The sequence below is a fragment of the Apodemus sylvaticus genome, chromosome 7 (assembly GCF_947179515.1).
Source record: "Apodemus sylvaticus chromosome 7, mApoSyl1.1, whole genome shotgun sequence".
NCBI classification, from domain to species: Eukaryota; Metazoa; Chordata; class Mammalia; order Rodentia; family Muridae; genus Apodemus; species Apodemus sylvaticus.
In genome coordinates this window covers 14,673,048-14,700,537 of record NC_067478.1, presented here as the reverse complement: position 1 = coordinate 14,700,537, position 27,490 = coordinate 14,673,048, and the positions used below count along the sequence as shown (strand labels likewise).

Below are 27,490 nucleotides of genomic sequence, written 5' to 3'. Positions count from 1 at the left end.
TACACAGGTGCTGCCCAGGGCTGAGGCCCTCATATATGCTTGGTGACCAGCAGTCCCTGGAGGCAGCAGGGCTCAGCCGGGTCCCGCTGTTCTCCATTTGGTGCTAGAGTCGTGTGTGCACGTGAGCGCGTGTCCGTGTCCACTATTTCAGTGACTTGGTCCTGTGGGTCTAGCCTTCCCCCCTGTGGACAAGTCTCCATTGTGGCGCCCGCTTTCCTGGCAGATGACTCACTGTTGGTGGTGGCCGCGGGCAGTGAATGGATGTGACTGGTGTCCAACCTGACCCTTGACCCGAGGCTGTGATACATGGTGCTGATGGGAAGGGAGGGGCATTAAAGCTGCTGTTTTAAAAGGCCCTTGTTGTTGATTGCTTGGTCGGGATGGGGGTATCAGGAGGCAGACTTCCTTTGGGGAAAGGGGTAGTCGGCATTGTACTGCATGGTATTGAGTCCTCACGCCTATCCCTTGTTCTTTTTCTGTGATCTTAGTCCCCCTAACTTGTCCCCTTGAAATAAATAAATAGGGTGGGGGCTAAGGAGGTGTCCTGGCTCCCCAGGAGGGGGGGTGAGTCATAGGTAGGGAGCTGCCTCGTGCCAGGAAGCTCCTACCCCACGAGGCTGGGGGAGATAAATGGGCCTCCAAGTGGAGTAAAGGGTCAGCCGCAGGACTGCTGCCTGGCCCCAGCCGTCTCAGCCTACCCCTGAGGACACTGGCATAGCGGTACGAGTGGCCTTGAGTCGGGATGGGAAGGGTCTGGGTTGAGGGGGCCTGGGGTTGGTGAGTGGAGATGTCTGGAGTTGGGAGGTTCTGGGGTCTCTGCTTGCCCCGCCTCACCTGCCCCCCCTGCCACAGTCCCCCAAGCAGTCATGCACCCAGAGCCTGCCCCCACTGCCACAGTCCCCCAAGCAGTCATGCACCCAGAGCCCGGCTCCAGTTTGTCACTGGAGTTTTCTGAGTCTTTCTTTCCCTCTAGCTGTTTCCTGGATAGCTGGTCTCTTCCTGCCTTGTCTCTTTTCCTGTCTTCCCCTCTCTTGCTTTGTCTCCATCCCATTTACCTTCTTCCTCTTCTTCCTCTTCTGCTCCGCCCACCTGCCAATCCCTTTTCTTTCTCTGCCTCTGATGCCATTCTGTCCGCAGCCCCCACGTGTTCTCCTTCTATTATCTTTGGAGTTTTTAGACAGGGTTTCAGTTTTGCAACCCAATCTGGCTTCAAACTTGGATCCTGCCTCAGCCTCCCAACTGCTGGGGTTATGGACAGACACCACCCTGCCTACGTAAGCATTTCATTTCTTCTGTCTCTGGTCCTGTTTGACTCTCTTCCTTCTCCAACTTTGTCTCTGTGTCTCTGTCCCTGGTGTGGCCTCTGTAACCTCCCCAACCCTTCTTTGCCTCTTGCTTCTAGATGTCTGACTCCTTCCAATGAACTATAGCTGCCGAGCCCAGACCCTGAGCCTGTTTTCTCCTTACAGCCTTACCACATGATGACCAGGTGGGCACTGGTGGCATTCACGGTCCTGATGTTGGATAGGATCCTATTTGTCCCAGGAACCCCTATCCCTACCTTCCGACTCCTCCCTCAGAACTATCTGGAGACAACTCCCAGCTCTGTGGTCTCAGAGGGCCCCTCAGGTACCACCACAGGACCCCCAGCTTCCTGGAGCAACTCTAAAGCCAGCCCTTACCTGGACACTCGTATCAGACTCTCGCTGGACGTCCCTGTTGGCCTCCTGCGGATCTTACTGGAACAGGCTCGTTACGAGGCTGCCAGGAATCAGGCTGCCACTAATGCCCAAATACTAGCCCATGTTGGCCGCCGCTGAGACTGAAGGAGGGGGTCATAAAGACGGGGTGACCCTGGATGAGACGTTCTGGAGGACAGCCATGAAGCTGGCCATCTGGGACAAGCACATACCCAGAAATCACCGTCGTGGACCACTGACATAGCTCCCAAGTATCTACGGTGTGTATAGACAGCTTGGCCATCTAGTGTCTTGCCATGTTTCTGAGCCCCTCACACTGTGTTTGGGCGTCTTGGACGCTAGCATGTATGTTCAATATGTGGAATCTTGTCATGCCTAGCTGTGTCTGGCAGCCACAGAGCATCTAGATGCCACCATGTGAGTTCCATCCTTAAATGGGAAGGAGAGTCACCACAGGACCCCGGTGCCGCACCTGAGATCCATCTAAGGCCCACAGGCCTGGGCCCCCCACCCCACCTGAGGCTGCTACACTAGAGTATTGGAAAGGGTCACATGCTTGTTCTGTGGTTTTCTTTTTGTTTTTAAAGACAGTCTAGACAGTCTTGGGCTGGTGAGATGGCTCAGTGGTCATGAGCCCTGATCCTGCCAGAGGTCCTGAGTTCAATTCCCAGCAATCACCACATGGTGGCTCACAACTATCTATAAGGGGAATCTGATGCGCCCTCTTCTGGCATGTGGACGTATATGCAGCAGAGCACTCAAACAATAAATAAATAAAACAAAACAAAACAAAACAAAACAAAAAACAGCCGGGCAATGGGATCCTTGCATGTCCTAGAACTTGCTAATAGCAATCCTTCTGCATCAGTCTCCTGGGTGTTCCTGTTACAAGCATGTGTCATTACATCTGATGACATGCTTGTTTTGTGCTCTGTTAGGTAGCATCCTCCTTAGATGTGGTTATCAGAAACATCTCCAGGCACTGGCATAGGTGACCACAATGTGAACGTGGGAAACCTGACCCTGGTGGTTTTGCTGTGTGTGTGTGTGTGTGTGTGTGTACATGCTGAGTCTCTGCCTGTTTGTTATAAGCCTCTGACAGTTGCTTGTGTGTGTGGGTGCAAAGGTTGGAAGAAGAGGGTGCTTGACCCCCAAATCTACACGTAACACACAGGGAAGCACTGACAAGCCACTCCTCAGCAGCCGCCAGGTGTGCTGGTGTCCTAAGCTGCTCACAGTTTTCGAGCCTCAACTGTAAAGCAGAGTGAGGCCACCAAGCATCTCACAGCACTGACAGGGCGTCCATGCAAATGTCAGATGACTGAGGATAGGATGCACCCCAATCACCCAGTCATGCGCACCCAGGCTGTGACACATGAGGGCTGAGTCACACCTGGCTTCCCTGCCCTTCCACTCACCTTCCCTCCCTCCCCTCTGACCTGCTCACTGTGAGGAGAGCAGGCCTCACCTTTACACCCCCTATTCCATTGCTGGGCTGGTACTGAAACTGACTTTCTGGGGAGTGTGATCCTATTTGCCTGTGGTTGAGGCAGCGGCTCCCAGTGGTGTAGACAACTCAAGAAGAAGAAAAAAGACCAGACCCTGAGAGGTATGGGCTGCTCTGACTGGCGAAAAGCTAATAGCCCGGAGTGCAGAGTGCAGCTGCTTGCCTGGATGGGGAAGGGGGGGGGGTGGCTGGCAAACTCACAGCAAAGCAGCCCCGGGAGGGCGGGTCTAGGACGGTTGGAGAGGCGGGGCCGGCTTTCCTCTGAGCCAGCGGGTTTGGGGGGCGTGCAGGGGCGTGGTTTCCTTACCCTTCCCAAGCCGCGGTGGGGGGCGTGGTGTGGGCGGGGACCGAGGGAGGGGGCGGCGTTCCTGGCTAGTTCGGTTGCAGGATGGACAGATGGACATTAGGAGGCACCTCTCTAACCGACCCTTGGCGGGAGAGCCACGGCCCGGGTAGGCACTGGGTAGCATGGCGAGGGTGAGGATGGGGAAAAGAGCTGGGTGTAGTAAACATGGTGTGGAGGGAGCATAAAGGTGTTGGGGGGGGGGGGCTCTCAGAGTATTCTGAAAGGGCATCAATCTGTCAGTGACCTGAAGGGGAGGGAAAACTGGGGCCTCCAACAAGGTGGGGTGTCTATAAATAGTGCCTTCCTTTAGCCAAGGAGGAGAGCCAGCCAGCTGGCGCTGCCTGAGGCACTCCCCACCGTGTCCATTGCTGGTCTCTGAGGGGTCTTGTTCATCATGTTCACCCAGTTTAGGAAGTATTTTTGTTTTTGTTTTCATATAGATCTGCTTTAGCCTTTAAGCCTATATTTCTAGGGCACCCACTGTGTGTTCCCTGCTGGTCTTGAGTTTCTTTACACACTTACTGTGTACCCTTTCTTTTTCGTAAGCCTCTCTGAGCTGTTTCTTTGCACCTTTGATAGCTTGGAGTCACTTGGAGCATTGACTGTGTGCTCTGTGCCAGGCTGGATCAGGAAGGAGTACAGATCAGGGGCGCAGGCTGCCACGCTCATGGCTGCATACCCCCTAAATGAGAACCTCACACTGTGAACCCTGGGCCCATAGGGATGCTGGGGACAGTTCTTGGAAATAGCCAGAGGAAGCTAGTGTTCCTGGGAACTGCCTCCACCCAGCAAAGCAACATCTGGTCAGGGAGTGAAGAGGAAGAGAAGGAGTAGGCCAGCAGGCCCTGGACTGTATGTGCATGTTCATGTGCATAGGCCTGGATCCAGGACTAATTAATACCCACGTTTCTGTGTGTGAACACGTTCACATGCATTTGTGTGTCCCTGGATCTTTATGTTGTAAATGGTGGCTTATTGGTACAGCCAGGACTAGGCAGAAGATACAGAGAGTGGGGAAGAGCTTGACCCTTGAGAACTGACTTTGATCATGTGTCTTCTACTAGGAGTTCCAGTGGTCAGTACATATGGTACCCAGAGAGCCAGCCAGGGCCAGACCAGTTCATGGCAGAGAAGGCCTGAGCTAGCCATGTTCATATCTGAGTGAACACTGGCATCCCCCTGCCTGTGCACGGGACAGGGTTAAGTGGTACACTTTGAGATGCCCTCAAGAGGGAAAAGCCATCAGGGCTTTCTGAACATGAGACAGTAAAGGCAGATGTAGGCTGCGAAGATGTGAAGTCTGGGAGATGAGCCCGTGGCCTGGTTCTGTTATCTTGACGCCTCCCTGGTCCCATCCTCTGTTCCTCACCTAAGTAAAGAGGCTGTGGGAAGGGAGACAGGAAGTAGGTCCTCAGAACAGATGTAGACCCTGGCATTGGGGAGGTTCCCCGGGCTCCCGAGGTTGACCTATGACTTCCTAGCTGCATATGTGGACTCGAGAGGGTGTGTCTGGGTCAGCTGGGGGTGAGCTCGGAGGAGTGGGAGGTATAGAGCTCCATTTCCTGAAACCAGGCTCAGACTGGGTGTGGAGATGGCTCTGCCCTGGCTACCAGCTCTTGAGTAACAGCCAGGAGTTCTGGGGAAGAGGATGCAGGAGTCTGATGGGGTGCTGGGTACCCATGTGTGTTTAAGGTGGCAGCCTTGTGAGGACTGACAATGAGGTCTCTGCGGCTAACTGTGGTCCCAAGATGACCTTGGCCACGGCCAGGACACAGACAGGGGCAGAATGAGTGGCTTCGGAAAAGGAGGAGCTGCTGATGTTCACACGAGGAACCCTGTGGGTGTGCTCCGAGCTGCTCACTTCCCTCTGGGAATGGAGGGAGGATTCTGCAACAGGCAAGGAGGTAAGAGGAAATGAGGCTCTGCCCGGAGCAGGGTAGTTCCCAAAACAGTCTGCCAGAGCTGGTACCAGGGAGGCCCCCAAAGGGCTTCTGAATTGTATTTCCTGGTGCAGTGGTTAAGACACCATTGTTATAGTCATTCTGTCTTTGCCAAACTCTGAAGAGTTGGTTTGAGATTTGAACTGACCCAAAGCAGAGATGTGAGAAGAAGGGACATTGTGCCAACTGTGAATGAGGTCAGCCTTTATTTTTCATGTCTCTAGCTTCTGGCTGGGTGTATGTGAGGCAGGAAACCTGCCAGGGGGTTGGTGGAGGGCATCACTAGAGGGTAGCGAGATTGAGATTCAAGCCCTGCTGGGCAGTGGTGGTGCACACCTTTAATCCTAGCACTTGGGAGGCAGAAGTAGGCAGATTTCTGAGTTCAAGGCCAGCCTGATCTACAGTTTGGAGAGGCGGGGCTAGGCAGAAAGAAGAGGCCTGAGCTCTCTGGAGACTGGTAGAGGTCAAACTCAGAAGAGTGGCTTCCCCACACTTGCCCTCACTGGCCTCTAAGGTTATGTTCACTGGGGGTGGCCCAGCTTGAGATCCCTTCCCCACGGGACCACTTTAACCCTTAGGCCTGAGCTGCCAGCCCTGGCCCTGAGCCCTTGCCCCAGTACATTTTCAAAGGCATCGAGGGAGGTAATATGATGAATGAGAAATGCCTACGTGTTTTTAAACAGATTTCTGAGACTGACACACTTAGCCTGTACCACAATCTTGTAAAATTGATGACGTCTGCATCTTATTTTCCTGATGAAGAGACAGAAGCTCATTAAAAAATAAATTCATTATTAAAACATTAATTGGGGCTGGGAGTGTAGCTTGTCTAGCATGGGCAAAGCTCTAGGTTCGATTCCCTGTAGAACACTGTGTAAACAGTGGAACTTGGGAGGTGAAAACAGGGTGATCAGAAGTTCCAGGTTATCCTCAGCTAAGTTCCAGGCCAGCCTGGCTACATGAGACCCTCACCCTGCCCTTTTTCTCCCCACCCCCCCCAAAGAAAGAAAATTCAAACAGCAACAAAATTGTAATTGGTAAAATTTAAATCCTGGGAAGAAAATCAAAATGCTGCTTAGTGAATCCCCAAATAGCTTGTTCATATATATCAGAGATTTAGCCTAAATTCCCCAAGCAGCCATGCTAAAACATGGTCGATTTTGAGATGTATTCTGTGTTTTTTTGTTTGTTTGTTCTTTGGGTTTTTTTTTTTTTTTTTTTTTTTTTTTTTGGATTTGGTTTTTTTGAGACAGGGTTTCTCTGTATAGCCCTGGCTGTCCTGGAACTCACTCTGTAGAACAGGCTGGCCTCGAACTCAGATATCCGCCTGCCTCTGCCTCCCAGAGTGCTGGGATTACAGGCGTGCGCCACCACCGCCCGGCTGTATTCTGTGTTTATGTCCCTAAGAGAAGGGAAATTTTCTGCGTGGTCGAACACGTTGGTCTTGTGGACCCGGGAAGTTTCGAGGCTAAAAGCAGCTGAGGAGGACCGGAGAAGGTCCAGGAGGGCGCAGCGGTGTTGACTGCCCTGCCGGGACAGCAGCAGGTCAGTCATTAGAGCCATTCAGGGACAACAACTGCCAGGCTGGTCTAGACCATCCGGCTCGGAGGATCATGCAGGACCGCCCAGCCTCTAAGTACCCTTCTCACCAGGCGACTTTGAGGTCACATTTCTCAAGGGAGTAGAGGCCACAAGAGCTTTGGAGGCAGGCGCTGCAGCGCCCTGGGCGGGACCATGATGGGGCCTATGCAAATAAGAACAATCTGGTTGCGTACGGTAAACTTCACTTCCGGGGCGGGGCGTGCAATAATCCGGGTGTCAACCGCTGTTGGTATTGAGCATGCGTGTTATCAGCTCTGGCTTGAGAGAGCTTGAGGCGAGCTTGGTCCAAGAGGCAATAGGAAAATTGGGCATGCGTAGTCGTAGACCCGTGCCTCTTTAGTTTGGGTGGAGCCTATTAGTCCTGGGGCGGTCCCGCGAGAAGATTGACAAGAGCTGGAGCCGCTAGAGGGGGGGCGGGGCCGGAGGGGCGGGACCTCGGGTGGCCCGAGGTGGCCCGGTTGCTGGGTGAGGAGCAGCGCAGTTCGATTCATCCCAGCCCGGGGATGGCGTCCCCACGGGAACTGACCCAGAACCCCCTGAAGAAGATCTGGATGCCGTACAGCAATGGCAGGCCCGCTCTGCACGCCAGCCAGCGTGGTGGTAAGACCGGGGTCCGCAAGGAGAGGAGAAGGGAGGTGAACCCGGATGGGTGGGTAGACGGCCTAGAAGGGTCTCGAGTGGAAAAGCAGGAGACTGGTAGAGAAGCAGTCACAGGCGAGGCTATTGTAACCGATGGGCGGAGTCGGGGACAGGTGAGAGGCTGGGAACAGGTGAGCGGGAATGACCGTGGTGCTGTGACTGTGGCTGGCAGAAGAGTGGTGAAGCAGGAGTGGGGACAGATGTGAGGGGACATCTCAGTCTGTTGGAGACTGGGTCTGGCCCAGCGGGAAGGCACTGCCCCAAGCTGTTTCCAGTGCCTGGGGACAGGAGAGGGCTTCGTTTGTGGCTGTCGCTCTTTGCTCCCTCCGGGCCACAGAGTGGGCTAGCGGGTAGTCTGGCTGGAAACCGAGGAGTGTAGCTTCAGACAAGGCAGCTGGCCTCTCTGACCTGAGCACTTTTGAAAGCCTGGCCATGGGCTAGTATTCCTCAGGTACCCCTTGGTTTTAAAACCGAAGTTCTAGAGGAACTTTGGGGGAGTACAGTTGTCAGGACTGAGTCTACAGGAACAGCACACCATATGGACCGATCTCTGTGCCCCTGGACGGGGAGGCACCCACTAGAGTTCACAGGTAAATAACTGCCCAGGAGAGTCGACCATCATGGAACTATGCTGAAATTTGTGAATTGCAAAGTGACTTACCTCTTCTGGGATCCTGGGTGTTTTCATCTACTTCCTTGGTTTTTCTGTTTGTTCTGAAACAAGGCTGTAACTTTTTATTGACAGGGAAAAGAAAGAAAAATTGTTTTATAAGTAACTCAAATATTGTAATGAATTTGCAGCTTGGCAAAGACCTCAGAGAACATCTCGTACAACTGGTGGCGCAGATATGGAAATGGAGATCAGGCTGTTGTGTGATGTGTCAGGGTCTCCTTGCAATCCTGAAGGCTGCTGTGTGTGATAAGGAGGGGAGGGTCCTCTGGGCTTCTGTTTCCAAGGCCAGCCTGAGGCCATGACTTTGACCATTTACCGTGTAAGGAGAGGGGGTGGGGTAGGGAAGGTATGTGTGTGTATATGGTTAGCACTTGGGTCCTGCTAGGAGCGTGGTTCATAAGCAGACTGTGTCTCTGTGGGTGGTGGCTCTGGCCACAGCATGGTACTGGTAGAGCGTGGGTGGTGGCTCTGGCCACAGCATGGTACTGGTAGAGCCGTAGCTGTCCAGACACATTCTGAGGCCTCAGGGGCTGTGGGTTTAGCCTGGCCAGCTTCCAAAAGGAACTATTAAGGCAGAAGCTCCATGCCAGTCTGTATTAGGACAGTGGTCCAGACCAGGGGGTGGCTGCCCCTGTTGCAGAAGGAAGGAGTGGAGACCTGGACTTCCTGGACTTTGGGAACAGTAATGCTAAAGCCACATCCTGGACCAACTGCATAGTCTTGGACAAGGAGCTAACCCTTAGAGGTCAGCCTAGGATGAGACCATTGCCATTTTCGCCTCTGAGTTTGAGGCAGCTGGTGAGTTCCAGGGCTTTGCAGAGTGACCCTGTCTCGAGAAGCAAAACAAACAAACAGATGATACAAAGAAAAAGGAAGAAAGGAAGAAAAGTAGAAGTAACTCTCATCACCACCGATCTCCTTTTGCCTTTTACTACATCAGAGTGGGGCCTGAGGTGAGCCTGAGCCAACCCCTCTGCTCCTGAGGCAGAGCCTGTACAGCTGTCTCTCCCTTCTAAGTGTAGGATTGAAATGTGGCTCTAGTGTCATGTGGCTATGGCCACAGGTCTTTAGTCCCAGGGAGGCAGAAGCAGGTAGACCTCTGAGTTCAAGGCCAGCCTGACAGTTCCAGGACAGCCAAGGCTACATTTTTCTGGACAGGAGGTGACTTGGCTAAAGAGGAAGCTTCCAGATGTGTGCCCCAGCCAGGAGTCCCAGAGGTCACAGCACACCCAGTCAGCCCCTCTGTATGCACCTGTGCAACATTTTACCCTTTGCACAGTGACCTGGAGCCTGGTTGGAAGACTGCCAGGACCTTAAAGACCCTAGGGCAAGGCAGGATTACCTGACCACAGCACTTTCCAGGGGAGAAAGAAACTGCCTACTTCTAGTCTGGGCTGGGGGGGGTGGGGGCGTCTCTGCTTTCTAGTCCCCAGCTCCTCAGGGTGTTGGTGTTGGGGCCAATGGACAAAGCTTCATTCTCTAGCCTAGAACATCATAAGCGGTTGATAGAATTTGATACATTTATGAAACCCAGAGCCACGCCCATGTGTTTGGAAGCTATCAGTCTTCCTTACCATTAGAATCCCGGCTTAGGTCTTCAGGGGCTCTGAGGAGATGGGACGGGATGAGGGACCCCAGTACAATGGCAGGCAGGACGTTGTTTTTTCTTTGTTATTGAGAATGTAATAGACGGTCCTTTTGCTTCTCTCTGCCTGCCTGTCTACTTGTCTGTCTGTCTTCCTTTGTTTCGTTAAGTTTCCTATGTTTATTTACTTATTTTATATGTCTTAGTGTTTTGCTTTCATGCCTGTCTGTACACCGTGTGTGCCTGATGTCCGTAGAGGTCAGAAGACAGCGCCAGATCTTCTGCAACTACCTTTGTGCTCCTCTGTGTGGGTGCTGGGAACCAAACCCTGGTCCTCTGCAAGAACGAGTCCTTTGTTGTTGAGAGGGTTTCTCTGTGTAGCCCTGACTGGCCTGGAACTCACTCTGTAGATCAGACTGGCCTCAAACTCACAAAGATCCATTTGCCTCTGCCTCCCGAGAGCTGGGGTTAAAGAGCCGTGTGCCCCCATACCAGGTTAAGAACAAGTGGTGTTTACTACTGAGCTATCTCTGCAGCGCCCCCCTGTCCCTCCCTCTGTGTCCCCCCCTGTGTCCCCCCTCCCCACTCTTGTTTCCTGATGGCTTCTTTTAGTGACAAGATGGCATGAGGTGTGACAGGACTTGGGTGTATGCACAGGGCACCCGGAGAGTCAACTTCTGCCCCCTGAGTGGGACTGTCAGTGTAATGTTGCTTAATTTTGAAGAGTTCTTCTTCCTTCCTCAGTCTGGCCAAGATGGTGGGAGCAGGTATAACCAATTCAGGAGTCTACCTGGAATCCACTCCAGGTACTGTAGCTGGGCCTTTGGCAGAAGTGCCTGGAAATAGGTAGGCAGGCATGCACTCTCCATTGCCACAAAAGTCTCAGGCCTCTGGACTCTGAGGCTCTGTGGCCTTCAGTAAATATATGGAAAAAGGAAACAGAAAGGGCTGAGTTGACAGGTCTTCCGACTTCCGTCTCCCTGTGTGTGGTTTATATGTCTTCTGTGTCCTGGCTACCAAATGTTGGAGTCCTTGTGGGTCTAGGGCTAGCGTCTGACTGCATACCCCACCTTTCCCCACACCTCTCAAGGTCTGTAGTGTCCCCCCTGGTTCTGTCCTGTGTGTAATTTCTTTCCTCAAGGGACTATCTCTACATCTTGCTGTTGTAGGCAGGGCTGCCACGAATGTTCTTGAACTTTGGTTTGCTTTGATTCTTTGCTGGAAAGTTTATCTTAAGGAGCAGAGGTGATCACCAATTTATTGCCTTGTTTTGTGCCCAGATCCATTCCACTGCCCTGACCGCCCACCTTGTGTATTGGTGGGAGCGGGGAACAGGGGCGCTGTCACTGGAGACTGTGGGAGGAGGCCCAGGTCTACTCTAGGAAAATAGATGTGTGCTGTCTCGAGTTTTATGTCAATGTGACACAGTGATAGTCATCTGAGAGGTGGGAACCACAATTGAGAAGATGCCTCTGGAAAATCAGGCTGCAGGCAAGCCTGTAGGGTATTTTGTTAATTGGTAACTGGTGGGGGAGGGCTCAGCCCATTGTGGCTGAGGCCATCCCTGGGCTGGTGGGCCTGGGTGCTGTAAGAAAGCAGGCTGAGGTAGTCATGATGAGCAAGTCGGTGAACAGCGCCCTCCATGGCCTCTGCATCAGCTCCTGCCTCCAGGTCCCTGCTATGTTTACGTTCCTGTCCCCTGACTTCCTTCAACGATGGACTGTGATATGGAAGGGTCAGTCAGAAAAACTCTTTCCTCCCAACTTGCTTTTAGTCAATGGTGTTTAGTCACAGCAACAGAAACTCTAAGACAGGTGTGAAGAGTAGGTACAGTGCCTCAGTCTTGAAATCCTGAGTACTGCCCCTAAGTGAGCAGTGGTGTGTGTGTGTGTGTGTGTGTGTGTGTGTGTGTGTAGGGGCTCATCGGTAGGAGCAGGCAGATGGATTGCCCGTGATAAATGACTGATAAACTCTCTTTAAGTTGCTTCAGTACTCCTGGTCAGCCTGGGCAGGGATTGTGCAAATAACAGACTTCAGAGGCCTGCTGGGCTTGAGGGGGCAGGGCCTTGCTTAACTCGGTTTCCTCTAACCTTAGCCAATCCTGAGGTTATTCTGCAAGTGTCCTCACTCTTGCTTCAGCCTGTGTCTCCTTCTTCCCGCCCCTCCAACCCTGAGGTTCTTTGTTTGGGTCATGCACAGGAATGATGCCACCCACATCCCAAGACCTAAGTGTCACTGGGGCTGAAGTACGCTTGTGTCTGTGGTCCAGGATGCTGCTGGGGCAAAGGGCATGGCTTCCCAGGTGGGCTCCAGCTTTTCCTTGGGGAAAGTGCTAAATCATGCTGCTCAGGGCAGGACTCTGGAGTGCCAGAAGGTGCCAGAATCAAAATAGCGACGGAAGCTTGCCTGCTGACACCAGGTAGAGCTGCCCCTGAGGTCTGTGATATAGAGAGACAGCTAAAGGAGTTCCTTATAGTCTGGCTAAGGAGAGCATCCCAGTGGGCAGAGGAGAGGCAGGGGCAGCTCACCACATCTGCTTAGCTGTCTGTCCCCTATGGTTTTTTTTTTTTTTTTTTTTTTTTGAGACATAGTTTCTCAACTATGTAACAGCTCTGTCTATCCTGGAACTCACTCTGTAGACCAGGTTGGCCTCAAACTCAGAAAGATCTTCCTGCTTCTGTCTCCCGAGGGCTGTGATGAAAGGCATGAGGCACCACCTGGCCCAGCCATCCCCTGTGGTTTATTGGCCCTGGTCCTATGGGTGATGAAGAAGAAGGCTCCTGTGACTAGGGTGGGGTCACGTTTGGTCACTTTGGAAGCTGACCTGAGTCACAAGCACTCCTGCCGCTTGGGCTTCAGTCAGTCCTGGGCAGCAGAAGCTCAGGACCATGGATGCCGTGCACAGGTCACAGCCGTGCCAGGTCTTCCTGACCTCACGCCTTGGCAGCTTCTTTGGTTGACACCCCGACTCGGTAGCAAGCGAAATGGAGATGAGCAGACTCCTGAGAGGATTGTCATTGTTGGACCTCTGCCGCAGTCCCATGTGACCCTCACCATCGTGGGCTTCTTGTCTCTGGACTCATACTTACTGAGCTTCGGTGCTGGGCCAGGGCCCTGGGTGGCTCAGGCACTACTGTGGTTAAAGTTGTCCCTGGGGCAGGTGTACACAAGCTCCACCCCTCCTCCTAAGGTGATGCGTGGAGGGACAGCCACACAAGTTCAGTCTGAAAAGCCAGTGAGTCCTTGGGACCTCTCTTACAGAGCATAGGTGAGGGGCTGTACATGGGTGTGGTTCTTACATACGGTAGGTGTAGGAAGTGAGGACACTCAGGTGAGGGTCTCCCAACCCTGCTGACCCCTCCACGAGCGGATATAAACAACACGCCTCGCCAGGATAATGCTTTGTTTGGTAAAGGGCTCAGTTGGTGCTTGGCTTGGTGGACGGTCATGAGTAACCACTTCTCCAAGTAATCAGCTCAAAGAGGGAGTCATTAGTGAGGTGACCAATCGGGTGGAGATGCTCTTGGGTCATGTGGAGGTCCTCTTGGGAAAGGACCTGTTAGAGGGAGACCTTTGAAGCAGAGCTTTGAAGAGAAAAAAAATATACCACAGTAGACGGAGATTAGGATATGGATTCCTATGTGAGAGGGGCAGGCTTTGGTGCTGTCCTTTGCGAGTGGACAGCTCCCTAACAGGCTCTAACTGCGGGCCTGTGCCTTAGACACACACCGGCGTGTGCTTTGTGATAAAGCGGCTGGTGAGGTTCCAGAGCCCCGTAGTCTTGGGAACAGAGCAAATGCCAGCCTAAGACTGGCTCTGGGACTTCTTACAGAGTTTGCTGATGCCAGGGAGCGAGCCAGGGAGGCACAGCTGGTACCAACCCTGTGCCCTGAGGCTGATACGACACAGGATGAGAGGGAGACTCAGAGATCCAGCAGCCTGCGGCAGTGTGCCTGAAGCTAGCTAGTCTCCTTGTCGCCGAGACAAAATACCTTAAGGAAGGAAATGTTTTTTCTGGCTCACAGTTCAAGGGGGCAGGCCGTTGTGGCAGGGATGTTGTATGGCAGAAGATTGAGGTGGCTGGGGACATGGCGGCTACGGTGAGGAGGCTGACAGATGGATGGACAGACGGACGGATGGATGGACAGACGGACGATGGATGGACAGACAGACGGATAGATGGATGCTGTTGCTTGTCTTTCTTCGGTTTTTTTTGTTGGCTTTCAGTCCAGTTTACCCACATGCTGGCTGCCCACATTCAAGACAGGCCTGCCTACCTCTGCTAACCTAATAGAAACTCCCTCATAGGCAAGCCCAGACACTTGTTTCCGTGGTGACTGTAAACCCACCCTCCAAGGTGGCAATCCGCATTAACCATCACAGTGCTGCTTGTCTTCCAGTCTGCATGACTAACTGCCCGACACTCATCGTCATGGTGGGCCTGCCAGCCAGGGGCAAGACCTACATTTCTAAGAAGCTGACCCGGTACCTCAATTGGATTGGCGTGCCTACTCGGGGTGAGGCTCCAAGGGGTCCTGGAGGGACTGCTGAGGCAGGGGAAGAGAGAAGCCTGGGTGGTGGCCAGGGCCCAGGGCAGGTCCTGGGCGGGGTTGTTCAGGTTGCTGACCTTTGAAAGCTGAGCCTCTCCTCCCCTCAGAATTCAACGTCGGTCAGTATCGCCGGAACATGGTCAAGACATACAAATCTTTTGAGTTTTTCCTCCCAAACAATGAAGAAGGCCTGAAAATCAGGAAGTAAGTGTGGTGAGGGCAAGGGAGGGGTGAGGGCGGGGCATTGCTGTAGAGAAGCTTGGTTAGTTATGACCCATTTGCTAAGAAGCACTCTCTCTCTCAAACTCTGAATGTTTGAGCTGCCCCTGGGCTGCAGGCACTCAGTGCAGTGACCAACGGGGCTGGCTTGATGCTGTGTGACAGGGCCTGCGACCAGAGATGAGTCTGCCTCCATCTCTGGAGGGTCAGGTTGAAAGTGTGTGCCACCATGCCCATCTCCAGGCCTGGCTTCTTAACCTCTCAGGTGGTAGGAAGATTGACATATAAAGGGTTTAGGGAGAGGTTGTGTGTAGTCTCCTGGTGACTGCCAGGTCCCTGCCCCAGGATTAAGGACCTTTGGAAAGGACATTCTATGGGAAGGAAGGATGGAGCTTGAGGGAGAGGAGCGCCTTACCCAGGACGCGTCGGGGACTGTCACGTGGCGTAGAGGTCCTCTGTGTCTACTCCAGGCTACCCTAGAAGATGCATATTATTTTCTTCTCTGCCCCAAGATGGGCACTCTCATGAGTACTGGAGTATGTTTGCCCTGAGCTTGGCATGTCCTTGGCATGTACCAGCTAGGCCTTGGTTTTAGCTTAACATGGTTTGGATGCTGTGGAATGAGTAGTTGACACTCATGAGACAGAAATTGGCTTATGATCTCTGTCCCCCTCCCAATTCAGACCTAACTTTTTGCAGAGTGACGACCCGCCCTTCCTGAAGGGCCTGGGATGCTTGTGGAGTTCTGGCCTGCCAGGCATGGCTGCGCACTCGGGAGACAGTTTAGGGACAGCCTGGTCTGTAGAGTGAGTTCCAGGTAGCCAGGGTTACACAGTGAGACTTGTCTCTAAATAACAACAGAAATAAGCCTCGTTCTATCTTCACGGAAGTCTGCTGCTGTGGTAAGATGCTAGACAAAAACATAAGAGAAGGCTTGGGGGAGGAAGGTGTGTTTGGTCTGCCACCCCAGATGACAGTCCACTGAGAGAGGTCAAGGCAGGACCCGAAGCAGCCGGTCACATCCACAGCTCCAGACAGAGCCGTGATAAGTGAGTGCTTGCGTAACCGCCCAGCCTGATTTTCACTCTTAAATACGGTTCAGGGACCAGGTTGCCATAGGGTGTCACCCACATGGTCAGGGCAGGTTTCTCCACTTCAGTTAGCCTAATTAAAAAAAAAAAAAAGAACTCGAAGGCTAGAGAGATGGTTCAGTGGCTAAGAACACTGCTCTACCTCAGGACTCAGTTCAATTCCCAGCACCCACATAGCAGCTCATAACTGTCTGTAACTCTAGTTCCAGGGGACCTGAAACCCTCACACAGACATAAAATACAAACAAAACACCAGTGCACATAAGAAATAAATAAATCTTAAAAAAAAATCCCAGCCGAGTGGTGGTGGCGCACACCTGTAATCCCAGCACTCTGGGAGGCAGAGGCAGGCAGATTTCTGAGTTCGAGGCCAGCCTGGTCTACAGAGTGAGTTCCAGGACACCCAGGACTATACAGAGAAACCCTGTCTTGAAAAAAGCAAATCCAAAAAACCAAAAAAAAAAAAAAAAAAAAAAAAAAAAAGAAAAAAGAAAAAAAAATCCCTCAAAGACATGCCCACTGGCCCAGCTGATACAGTCTGCCATAGAGACTTTTTCCAGGTGATTCTAAGACTGTATCAACTTGACAGTCACTAGCCACCACAAGCCCCTTGTCAGCTACGGGGAGCACAGACTTGCCTCTGCCATCTTGGTAGGACAGTAATAGTGACTTCCTCAAATGAAGCCCAGCTCTAAGTACTGACCTGGAGCTGCCCGCAGGGTGTTAGGCTGCATATTCTCTCTGTGGCCACCAGGGGGCAGGAGCACTCCACTGTGTACTCTAACCTCCTTCCTTTGTTCTTGCATCTTAGGGGTGAGACCAGGTAAATCACTCAAAAGGGGAGTCTGACATTTAGGTAAGACTGGAGGCTAGGAGATGTATTGATATTTGGATCTACTGCTTGCCTGATGGCCACTATCCATTGTCCCCATTTTATAGGTAAGGAAACTGAGGCTCACAGAGTCCAGGAGTCTCATACACACTTCACATTTGAAGTAACTGTTGAGTTTGGAGGTCCATGCCTACTGTCCCAGTGCTTAGGTGGTGAAGGCAGGAGGGTCAGGTTTCAAGACCAGCTTGGGCAGCCTGAGACTGTATCTGAAAAGACCCAAAACCAATCAATTAAACAAATAAAACAACAACAAAAACTTCCTGTCATACACTCACTTAAATATCTCATCGCTGTAGGTCAACATCTCAGATGCAAAATCTAAAGCATTGCTGAGGTGTGGCCCCATTGCTCAGTGGTGGTCCCTTCCCAGATGTGGAGTCTGAGCTTAGGAAGGCATAGCATTGTTTGGGGCTGTTCAGTCTGGATTGGAGGAGTAGTTATGTGGATGTCTTGTTTGTGGTGGGTTTTGTTTTTGTTTTGTTTTGTTTTTTGTTTTTTGAGACAGGGTTTCTCCAGGCTGTCCTGGAACTCACTCTGTAGACCAGGCTGGCCTCAAACTCAGAAATCTGCCTGCCTCTGCCTCCCAAGTGCTGTGATTAAAGGCGTGTGCCATCTGTCAGCTGTTTCCCTGGGGCTCCTGAAAGGTCAACATCTGGGGAGTAGTTCCTATGGAGAGACAGAGAGAGAGAGAGAGAGAGAGAGAGGTGGGAGGAGCTAGCCCCAGGGCATCTGCTGGGACTGGCACCTGTGGTAGAGGATAGCTCAGGGCAGTCCTGTTTTTGTTGTACACCTAAGGCCTGAAGCTGGCCGCTATGTCACAGGGCCAGTTTCCACGGACCGTGTCAATTTTTTCCTCTAAGTAACTGGAAAACAAAATGACCAGAAGTAGTTTAAAATTTTGTTTTTGTTTTGTTGTTTTTGTTTGCAGTTCTGGGGATTGAGTCAGGGCCTTGTTGATATACTGGCTTCACCCCCAGCCCAGGCAGAGGGAAGTTTTGTTTTGTTTTGTCTTGAGATAGATGTCAGGATGGAGCTCAGACTGGCCTTGAACTTGCTATGTAGTGACCTTCCAATTCTCTTGTCTCCACCTTCTGAGCTCTGGGATTACAGGCATGTGCCACTGTGTGTGTGTGTGTGTGTGTGTGTGTGTGTGTGTGTGTGTGTGTGTTGGGACCTAAGTCTTAAAAATAGGAAGCCTGGCCTGCCATCATGGTGCACACCTTTAATCCCAGCACTTGGGAGACAGAGGCAGGTGGATTTCTGAGTTTGAGGCCAGCCTGGTCTACAGAGTGAGTTCCAGGACAGCCAGGGCTATACAGAGAAACCCAAAAGAAGAAGAAGAAGAAGAGGAGGAGGAGGAGGAGGAGCAGGAGGAGGAGAAGGAGAAGAAGAAGGAGAAGAAGAAGAAGAAAAAAAGAAGAAGAGGAGGAAGAGGAGGAGGAGGAGGAGGGAGGGAAGCCTGGGAAGAAAGGGCTGCTTTCCTATCCACACACACATTGTTAAGGTCTCACAAGCTGTATAACATTCAGATATACGAAACCATGAGAGACAAAGGTATTAACAAATATGTGCTGGTTCATATATGCATCTGTACAAGACATGTGAACACATCCCACCAGGACATTCCCATTGCATGTTCTTACCATGCATGAGCTCTCTGTGTGTACCATGGACACATAGCCTCACGTGTGTACTTTATACACACATATCTGCATACACGTAAGCCTGCACACCATATGTGCACATGGGTGTGTTCACATGCATGCACAGCCCCTGAGCACACACGGCCAGTCACACTGTCTATGAGTGTGCACGTGGGAATCTTCACTTGGGCTCATTTTTGAGTGTGTGATACTGAGTCGTGCACACGTGCTCAGCCTTTGTTTACCTCTGCATACCAAGCACACTTGGACTCTAAGAATACCTTCAGGTTTGTTGATCTGCCAGGACTCACAGCTAAGGTACATTACAGGAAACTGACAGAAAAGAGAGGCACACGGTGTGAAGTCCACAGGAACCAGCATGTGAGCTGTCTCCTTGGAGTCCCACAGGATGCCCTCAGTTCCTCCAGCAGGAGTCCAGGGGGCTCTTCCACACCCCGACAGAAGTGTAAGCCCACACATGGGTACAGTACATTCATACAGACCTGCCCACACACGGCCATGCGAGCACATGAGGTATCTGTACACTCATACATGAGTGTGCACACAGGCCCCCAAGAGGTCCTCCTGGTGTTTCCTTGGAGGCCTGGGATGCCTCCTCCACAGGAGATCCAGAATCAGAGTAGCCGACAAAGCTTAGCCCAGAGCATGCTGGTGTGCAGTCTGCAATGCAGTTTCTAGACTCAGAATTCAGACTCTTTAGCAAGATATGTGTGAGTGTTGTGACCTCATGATGTCTGTGCACTAGATGCATGCCTGGTGTGCTCTGAGGTCAGAAGAGGATTCCCTGAACTGGAGTTATGCTGCTTGTCAGCTGCCATGTGGGTGCTGGAATTGAACCTGGGGCCTCTGGAAGAGCAGTCAGTGCTCTTAACCACTGAACCATCACTCTAGCCTCTTAAAGAACAAATTTTTCTTTTGTTTTGTTTTTGTGTCTTGAGTCTGCATGTGTATCTACCTGCCATGCCCTCAAAACCCAGAAGGGGGCGCCAGAGTCCACAGAATTGGATGTGGGTGCTGGGATCTGAACTTGATTCTCTGGAGCAGTAGCCAGTGTTCTGAACTACTGAGCCATTTCTCTATCCCCATAAAGATTTGCTCTAATGTCTGTCCATCTGTCTGTCTGTCTATTATGGTTTTTCAAGACAGGATTTCTCTGTGTAACAGCCATGCCTGTACTTTGTAGACCAATTTGCAGAGATCCACCTGCCTCCTCTTCCTAAGTGCAGGGATTAAAGGCATTTAACATCACCCCTGGCTTTTTTTTTGTTTTTGTTTTTTGTTTTTTTGTTTTTTTGTTTTTTTTTTGTTTTATTTTTGAGACAGGGTTTCTCTGTATAGCCCTGGCTAACCTGGAACTCACTCTGTAGACCAGGCTGGCCTCGAACTCAGAAATCCACCTGCCTCTGCCTCTCTAGTGCTGGTGCTGGGATTAAAGGCGTGTGCCATCATTGCCCGGATGTGTGTGTGTGTGTGTGTGTGTACATGCCATGTACATACAAGTACTGCAGAGATCCTCTGGCATTAGAGATTCTTAGCTTGCATTGTCTGATGGGTGCTGGGAACTGAACTCATGTCCTCTAAAAGCTCCTCAGTTGCCGTGAACCACCAAGCCCATTCTGCACTCCCATAGGAAAGCTCTTTGCAGCTTTGACTGAGAACCCCACAGAGCGCAGAGGATCACTAGGAGGCGTAAGGACACAGCTGCCTAGTGACCTGGACCTGGCTGTACAGTGACATACATGCAGTCCAGTTCTTTGACACTGACACGCGGGTGGGGAGTGTGTGTGGGACACATGCACATCCTGAGATCACAGGAGATCTTGTGAGGTTCTATGTCTGTAAGTAAGCTACGGGTGGGAGGGTGTGTCTGGAGTAGGAGGCAGAGGTCGGGGAGCTCTGTGAGTTCAAGGCTAGCCAGGTCTATATAGCAGGCGCTAGGCCGCCAGTGCTGTATAGTGAGACCTCTGTCTCAAGCAAACCAAAATGAAGGTAGCTTTGTCTCTCCAGACCTTTAGGAGAAGTGGCCAAAGTGGGAAAGGTCTGTACATGTGGCAGCCATTTTATAGCAAGTGAGGCATCTGAGGGTATCGTCATACACGATCATCCTGGGTCAGAGCTCAACCGTCACATTGCTGTGCTAGAGGCAGAGAGGAGGGTGCCCTTCTTCATCAGGGGGTGGTTTGTGGAGTTCTGTCCTCCAGGACATATGCAGCCATTGTGTCCTTTGCTGGCCTCCCTCAGCCCTGGCACAGAGAATGTCTGATTGGAAAGCATTTATCCCGGGGTTGGAGAAATGTCTCCAAGGTTAATAGCACTTGCTGCTCTTGCAGAGGACCTGGGTTCACAGCCAGTTCTGGGGGTCCAACGCCCTCTTCAACTTCTGAGGGCACCAGGCACACACGTGGTGTGTACATCACGCAGGCAAAACACAACATTAAATGAATAAACCAGACATACATTAACTAATTCACAAAAACACTTACCCTGGTGATCATAGACCACGCATGACATTTAGGAGTCACAACATGGCAGAGTGACGGGGGTCCTGATAAGACAACCAAGGAAAGTAGCGTTCAGAAAACCTGGCAGCCGGGGGCACAGCAGATGAGAGTCACGAGCTGATGTCTGAAAAGGGAGGAGACGCAGGGCTGTCCCCTCCCCTGCCTGTGGTAGGGTTAAAGGTACGGTGCTGGGCTCACTCTGTGTTCTCTCTCCTGAAGGCAGTGCGCCTTGGCAGCCCTCAGTGATGTCCGGAAGTTCCTCAGTGAGGAGGGGGGACATGTGGCGGTGAGTGTGACACCCTAGAAACAGCCACGAGTGAGACATGGGATTCCCCCACCACCACCCTATCTACCATTTGCTCTTCAGGCACCTGGAAGGGAAGCAGGGTGGGATGGGTGTGGCCCTGCATGCCCGAGGGTGCTAGCCTGGGCGAGAAGCTTGCGAAAGGAAGTGTCTGGGCCTGCCATTTACCCGGGACTTGTAGCTACATTTAACTCTGCAGTTCTTCCTTCTAGAGGTTAGCCGTCCACACATATTTCCTTCTGGATTGGGGCGCCCTGCCCATATATTTTACCCATTGCAGAGGCCTGGTAAGGGAATTCTACCAGAATGATGACCCTTGGCAGGCAGATGAAGTGTGGGGCCAGGGAGAGCTGGGGTGTCTGTGAGGAAGGGCTCCCCCAGCCCTGTGCATCTCATCTCTACCACGTTCCCCTTGGAGCTCCTAGAGCTCTCTGACCCTGCCTCCAGTCTATGCCCACTGCCTGTGGCGTGGCCGTCAATGTGTGGGTGGCCTTCTCCTCTGTCCTGGGAAAAGCACCTGTCCTGAAACCCAGGCCCCCTTCTCTCTGCTTTGCTGAGTGGTTTGTTTTACTGAAGTGAATCCCACAGATAGGTTCTTCAGTTAAGTGGCTGGAGGCAGGGCTCAGTGCTGGCCTAGCAGGCATGGGATCTGGGATTTGACCTCCAGCACGGAATAAACTGAGCATGGTTTTGCATGCCTGTATTTCCAGTTCTACAGAGGTAGAGACAGGAGGATGGGAGCATCCTGGGCTGTATAAGTCTGGGATGCCTGAGAGCCCAGGTCTAAATAACAGAATAATCCTTGGGAAGTACTTGGGGTGAGGTCTTACCCTGATGTTTGTTTGATCAGTTGATTGGTTGATTTAAACAAAACAAAAAGATAAATAGGGTTTCTTTGTGTAGCCCTGGCTGCCCTGGAACTCACTACATAGACCAGACTGGCTTGTAACTTGGAGATCTGCCTGCCAATGCCTCCTAAGTGCTGGGATCAAAGGTGTGTACCATCAGGCCTGGCATAGAGTTTATGGACCAGGCTGATCCACCTGCCTCTGCCTCCCAATTGCTGGGATAAAAGATGTGCACGAGTGCCATCGGGCAAAATTTCTCTTTTCTATGCTTGTGTGTGCAAGTGTGCCACCGCATCGCATAAGTCCAGGGGTCAGAAGCAACTTGCAGGAGTTGGTCTTCCTTCTACCATGTTGGTCTCAGGCGTTGAATTTGGGTCTTCTGGCTTGGCTATACATACACACACACACACACACACACATACACACACAAAATATAATGAAAAAAAATATAAAAGAAACAAGGTGTTGTTAGGTGTGGTAGCACACACTTGTAATCTCAGCACTTGAGAAACATAGGCAGGGCCGGGCCGTGGTGGCACATGCCTGTAATCCCAGCACTAGGAAACAGAGGCAGGCGGATTTCTGAGTTCGAGGCCAGCCTGGTCTACAGAGTGAGTTCCAGGACAGCCAGGGCTACACAGAGAAACCCTGTCTCACACACACAAAATATAATGAAAAAAATATAAAAGAAACAAGGTGTTGTTAGGTGTGGTAGCACACACTTGTAATCTCAGCACTTGAGAAACATAGGCAGGGCCGGGCCGTGGTGGCGCACGCCTGTAATCCCAGCACTAGGAAACAGAGGCAGGCGGATTTCTGAGTTCGAGGCCCCCCTGGTCTACAGAGTGAGTTCCAGGACAGCCAGGGCTACACAGAGAAACCCTGTCTCGAAAAACCAAAAGAGAGAGAGAGAGAGAGAGAGGCAGGGGAATTGCTGCAAGTCTGAGGCCAGTCTGTCCTACACAGTAAGTTCAAAGCCAGCTCGGACTGCATAGTGAGCTCCTGTCTCAGGCCCTCACAAAAGAGGTTTAGCTCACAGTTTTGAGGCTAAAGGTTCCAGATTGGGCACCTCCCCATCCTCAAGCCTTTGTTAAGGAGCTAGATAGCATTGTGGCAGGAGCTACTGGGGGCCCGGGGGAAGATCACACTGGAGATAGAAAACCACGGAGTTGGGTAAGCCAGACTTGCGTCTCTCTTGGGAGAACTTGACCATGAACCTTAGGAGAAAACCTACATCCAAACTGGTTTTGCTAGATTTCGCTGGTCATACATGAACTGAGCAGCTGCTGTGCAGAGCACCGCGGAGCACACTCCTCTATGTGAGTCTGCGGGAGACAGGCCAGACTCTGGCCCAGGCAGCAGGTATCCTGGCAAGAAGCCCAGTGCCCAGACAATGCCAGGGCTGCCGCCTGGGTAGACTTTTACTTCCCTAGGGCCAGAGTCCTGAACTTACCCCATTTTGGTCGTAGGTTTTTGATGCAACCAATACGACCCGAGAACGGAGAGCGATGATCCTTAGCTTCGGAGAACAGAACGGCTACAAGGTGAGACCTTCTGGGCACCCCTTCTTAGCTGAGTTGTTGTATGTCTGGACGCTCGGAGAGTCCTTTTGCAGCCTCCTGGTGTTGGAGAGCATTGGGCATTGGGTGGCAGAGTGATTGATCTGAGAGGGGGGCCTAGCTTCCTCTCCTCCTGGAACTTGCTTTCTAGAGCTGTAATGGGAGAGCCCAGATGCAGCAACACCTCCTTTAGCTACATGACACTCAGGCTTGGTGATCGTGGCTGCGGGTGGACGGGGAGACCCTGGGAGGAAGTGCAGACTACTAACCATGTCTGTGGTCCTGTCCCTGCCCGCCCTGCTTCTTCTGTAGACCTTCTTTGTTGAATCTATCTGTGTGGACCCTGAGGTCATTGCTGCCAACATCGTGGTGAGCAGTCCATCTGACTTCCTTGGGGACGGTAATGAGACAGGTGCCGTGTGGCAGTGAGGTCCCTTTCCTGGTTTGGGCTGGTCCTTGGTGATCTTGAATTTTGTGGGAATGGGAGGTGGGTGAGTCTGGAGTCCTGAGGTCCAGCTGTGCAGAGGGCTGTGTGTGCCTCATGGGCCTTCATTCTTGCTCCCTTCACGTTCCTTGCTCTCCCACGCTCTCCCCCACAGTCCCTGGACAGCAGGGAGGTGCCAGGGTGGGCGGGGTTTCTATGTAAGACTCAGGTGTGTGCCCACTCCAGCTGTTAGTCTGTTAGTCTGTACTCCTCGGTTATCTAGAATGGACGGATAGGTTTGAAAGACAATTCAGGAGAAAGAGCCCAGGGCTTCCCAGTGAGCCACAGGGTGAAAGGCTAGCCCAGGCCTGGAGCACTCCTGATGGCAGCAGTTCCCAGCTAGGCTCCAGCCTCAGGGCCCCAGCCCTGGCCTGGTCTGGCCCCACCTCCCTGACCCTGCCTAGCTGTGCTCTTGCTCTCTGCCTCTGCCTGGACTCCAGCCCTGACGGCTTCTTGCTCTGTGCCTGGCTCTGACAGCAAGTGAAGCTGGGCAGCCCTGACTATGTCAACCGCGACAGCGACGAAGCCACCGAGGACTTCATGAGGCGCATTGAGTGCTATGAAAACTCATACGAGTCTCTGGATGAAGACCTGGACAGGTGGGTGACAGAGCCCCGTGGCCTGCGTCGGCTCCGAGGGGGTGGGGAGTTCACTTGGCCACCTCAGTGTGGCTCCATGTGCTGGACACCTAAGGACGGTGGCCTTCGGAAGGCCGATGTGATCTGACCTCTTTTGTTTCTTTCCTTGAGGCAGAAGTTGTGGGCAGGAGGTGACTTACAGAGCACCATTGCCTCCTGGGAAGTTCCCCCCCCACCATAAAATCAAACCTAATTTCTATGCAGCAGGCCTTTCCAGAAGGCGCTGCAAACACTTCCTCCATTGTGCGGGAGGGGAGTGGATGGGAGCCAGCCAGATCTTGCCTATGCAGTAGTCGGTGGCCATTGCTTGTCAGGTCCGTCCGCCTTCTGCTGGGACAGACAGGCCAACTGGAGTGCCAGTGGCCCAGGACCTCCACCTCCAAAGCGGGTGCAGGGTCTGCAGCTGGGGTTGGCAGCATCTCCCCTTGGCCAGATAATGAGTGGTTTATTTAGGGTTTGGAACCCTGCTGCAGTTACTGACTGTGCCATTGTGCTGCAAAAGAAATATAAATAAATGGCCATGGGTGTGTTCTACTAAAACTATAGAAAACAGCCTGTGGGCAGCATTTGAGTTGTTGGCAGTAGTGTGCCTCTTGGCCTGAGTATAACCAGCAGCAGTGAAGTAAATAGCAGTGAGGTGAAATCTTGGTCCCCATAAATCATAATTATAGAACGATGTGGGAGCGTAGGCTGCACGGTGTTGAGTGAAAGGCTGATTGCGAATAGTGCTTGGGTGTTTATAATCACAGAAGGATATATAATGCATATGAGCCAAGCAGCCAGGCAGCCGCTCGGGGACGGCTCCCGGGTGACCACAAAGCAGGGGTGCCTGGGCTGACACATCTCTTCCCTCTGCTGGGCTCTGCAGCCAGGCTGGAGCTCGGTGGCTCTTAGGCCTGTCCCTGTGTAGCTTTGCTATCCCCTGGTTTCCCCAGCGTTGCCTCTTGTCATTCTGCAGGGCCACTGCACTAGTGGGCTCACCCTGAGCAGCCCCAGTTAGATCTGTCGGCAAACGTTGCTCCTGGTTTTATTGGTAGCGTAAAGGTAACAGGGGTACAGACAGGGAGAACTCAGATGAGGACATCCAGGAGCTCTCAGCTGTGTCACCGCCCGTTCCCAGCACTGCCAGGTCACTGCCGGTCCCCAACGCTGCCAACATAAGCACTCTCCCAGCAGAAGCATCGCCCAGGTGCAAAGTGGAGAGAATGGCCAACAGCGTCCCCCTGTGCTTCTTGGCCACCAGATGCCTGATGAGGATGGCGGGTCCTTGGCACATACATGACCTTGACTGTGTGACTGGAGGAGAGGGTCTCTGGGGGAAGGAAAGCTGCCCAGGAACTTTGGGGAGTGCAGTGCTTGCCAGCTACTGCCAGGTCAGCCGTAGGAACAGCTGTCTCCGCTTCAGCGTATCAAGAACAGAGGGAGACAGGAAGGGGTCTGGGAACACAACGCGGCGGCAGGAAAATCGTGACATGACTTCCCTGACCACTGCTCTAGCTGTCCCCGTTAGCATGAGGAGTGTTGAGCCCCTCACAGTGCGTGGATGTGTGTCACTGTGGTGCGTCCCAGCTGCCTCGCCCCTGTCACTTGCACACCAGCTGATGGTCCTGTGTGTTGTGATCTCAGATCCAGTGGGCAGACTTGCGGGCTTTACAGCTGGTTCCTGTGGCTGCCGGTGCGCTTCCAAGGGCGTGGCCACCCTCACGGGCTCTCTCTACCTTCTCTCTGGCAAGGGATCTGTCCTACATCAAGATCATGGACGTGGGGCAGAGCTATGTGGTGAACCGTGTCGCTGACCACATCCAGAGTCGGATCGTTTATTACCTCATGAACATCCATGTGACGCCCCGCTCCATCTACCTCTGCCGGCACGGGGAGAGTGAGCTCAACCTCAAGGGCCGGATTGGTGGGGATCCTGGACTATCTCCCCGGGGCCGGGAGGTCAGTGTGTGTGTGTGTGTGTGTGTGTGTGTGTGTGTGTGTGTGGTGTGCATGTGCTTGCATCTGTGCATTGGTACCTTCGGGTGGAGGCATGGATATGTGAATACGTATGTAGGGGCTTCTATAGCCAATGTGCAGTTGAGGTGGACAGTTGTTATCCAGCGTAGAGCGTAGGGAAGGGGTGAGGCACTGAGCAAAAGCCCATGAACAGTTTCCTGGCAGGGTCACGCTCCCCTTAAAGTGGCCTGAGTCCCAACTGAACAGCTATGGCCTTGACATGGTTCAGGGCAATATCGAGGACTCAGGGAAGAGGTCACATGGCCTTGGGACAGTGGACCGACATGGGGGAACCTGACAAGTCTGGGATTGCTCCTGGGGTCTGGGGAGAATGCATAGAACTGAACTTGGATGTCTACATCACTGGGAAGTTAGTGTGATTTTTTTTTTTAAACTAAACCTATTTCCCGAGTTGGGCAGGACCCTGTAGACCCTGTGCTTTGGGGTCTTTGGAGGTAGCCCAGGTCCTGGGGGGCTGAGTCTGCTGTGCTGTGTTTCAGTTCTCCAAGCATCTGGCCCAGTTCATCAGTGACCAGAACATCAAGGACCTGAAGGTCTGGACAAGCCAGATGAAGAGGACGATCCAGACAGCAGAGGCACTGAGTGTCCCTTATGAGCAGTGGAAGGTCCTTAACGAGATTGACGCGGTAATTACTGTCCCTTCCTCTCTGCCCCTCCTGGGCACTGTCCTCAGGGCCAGGGAGATCTGCCGTCCCTAATCGCTGCTTGGCATGGTCTGGAGAATAATGT

General features: G+C 52.4%; 3 protein-coding genes and 1 long non-coding RNA gene across 9 annotated transcripts in view; 3 read left to right on the top strand and 1 right to left on the bottom strand.

The window, feature by feature from the left end:
* The window catches only part of Col7a1 (collagen type VII alpha 1 chain), a 31,327-nt gene extending 30,972 nt beyond the window's left edge, over nt 1–355 (top strand). Inside the window, exon 118 of the mRNA XM_052187216.1 lies at nt 8–355. Coding sequence (XP_052043176.1) covers nt 8–24 — 17 coding nt within the window. The 3' untranslated portion in view covers nt 25–355. The remainder of the gene's footprint in view (nt 1–7) is intronic.
* A 1,123-nt stretch (nt 356–1,478) lies between these two features.
* Nucleotides 1,479–2,197, top strand: Ucn2 (urocortin 2). The gene has a single exon (XM_052189287.1). The coding sequence runs from the start codon at nt 1,479–1,481 to the stop codon at nt 1,818–1,820; it is 342 nt and encodes a 113-aa protein (XP_052045247.1). The 3' UTR covers nt 1,821–2,197.
* Nucleotides 2,198–3,566: 1,369 nt separating this feature from the next.
* Nucleotides 3,567–27,490, top strand: part of Pfkfb4 (6-phosphofructo-2-kinase/fructose-2,6-biphosphatase 4) — a 43,929-nt gene continuing 20,005 nt past the window's right edge. Inside the window, exons 1-10 of one of the 6 annotated variants that reach the window (XM_052187196.1) lie at nt 3,597–3,659; nt 5,246–5,457; nt 14,393–14,509; nt 14,650–14,746; nt 21,129–21,195; nt 23,531–23,605; nt 23,933–23,989; nt 24,582–24,703; nt 26,476–26,683; nt 27,241–27,387. In XM_052187196.1, the coding sequence (XP_052043156.1) occupies nt 5,340–5,457; nt 14,393–14,509; nt 14,650–14,746; nt 21,129–21,195; nt 23,531–23,605; nt 23,933–23,989; nt 24,582–24,703; nt 26,476–26,683; nt 27,241–27,387 (1,008 nt within the window). In that variant the 5' untranslated portion in view covers nt 3,597–3,659; nt 5,246–5,339. Of the gene's footprint in view, nt 3,660–5,245; nt 5,458–7,507; nt 7,696–8,159; nt 8,325–14,392; nt 14,510–14,649; nt 14,747–21,128; nt 21,196–23,530; nt 23,606–23,932; nt 23,990–24,581; nt 24,704–26,475; nt 26,684–27,240; nt 27,388–27,490 lie in introns of those variants that run through there. The other 5 variants (XM_052187195.1, XM_052187198.1, XM_052187197.1 and 2 more) reach the window with 5 other exon arrangements.
* LOC127688512 (uncharacterized) lies at nt 14,646–21,157 on the bottom strand. Its single transcript, XR_007978716.1, has 3 exons — nt 20,892–21,157; nt 15,177–15,237; nt 14,646–14,732 (listed from the first exon to the last, which is right to left on the bottom strand). It is a non-coding gene; the product is annotated as an uncharacterized LOC127688512 (long non-coding RNA).

Coding starts and splice junctions, on each gene's coding strand:
- Ucn2 (XM_052189287.1), top strand. CDS start 1,479: ATGATGACCAGGTGGGCACTGGTGGCATTCACGGTCCTGATGTTGGAT.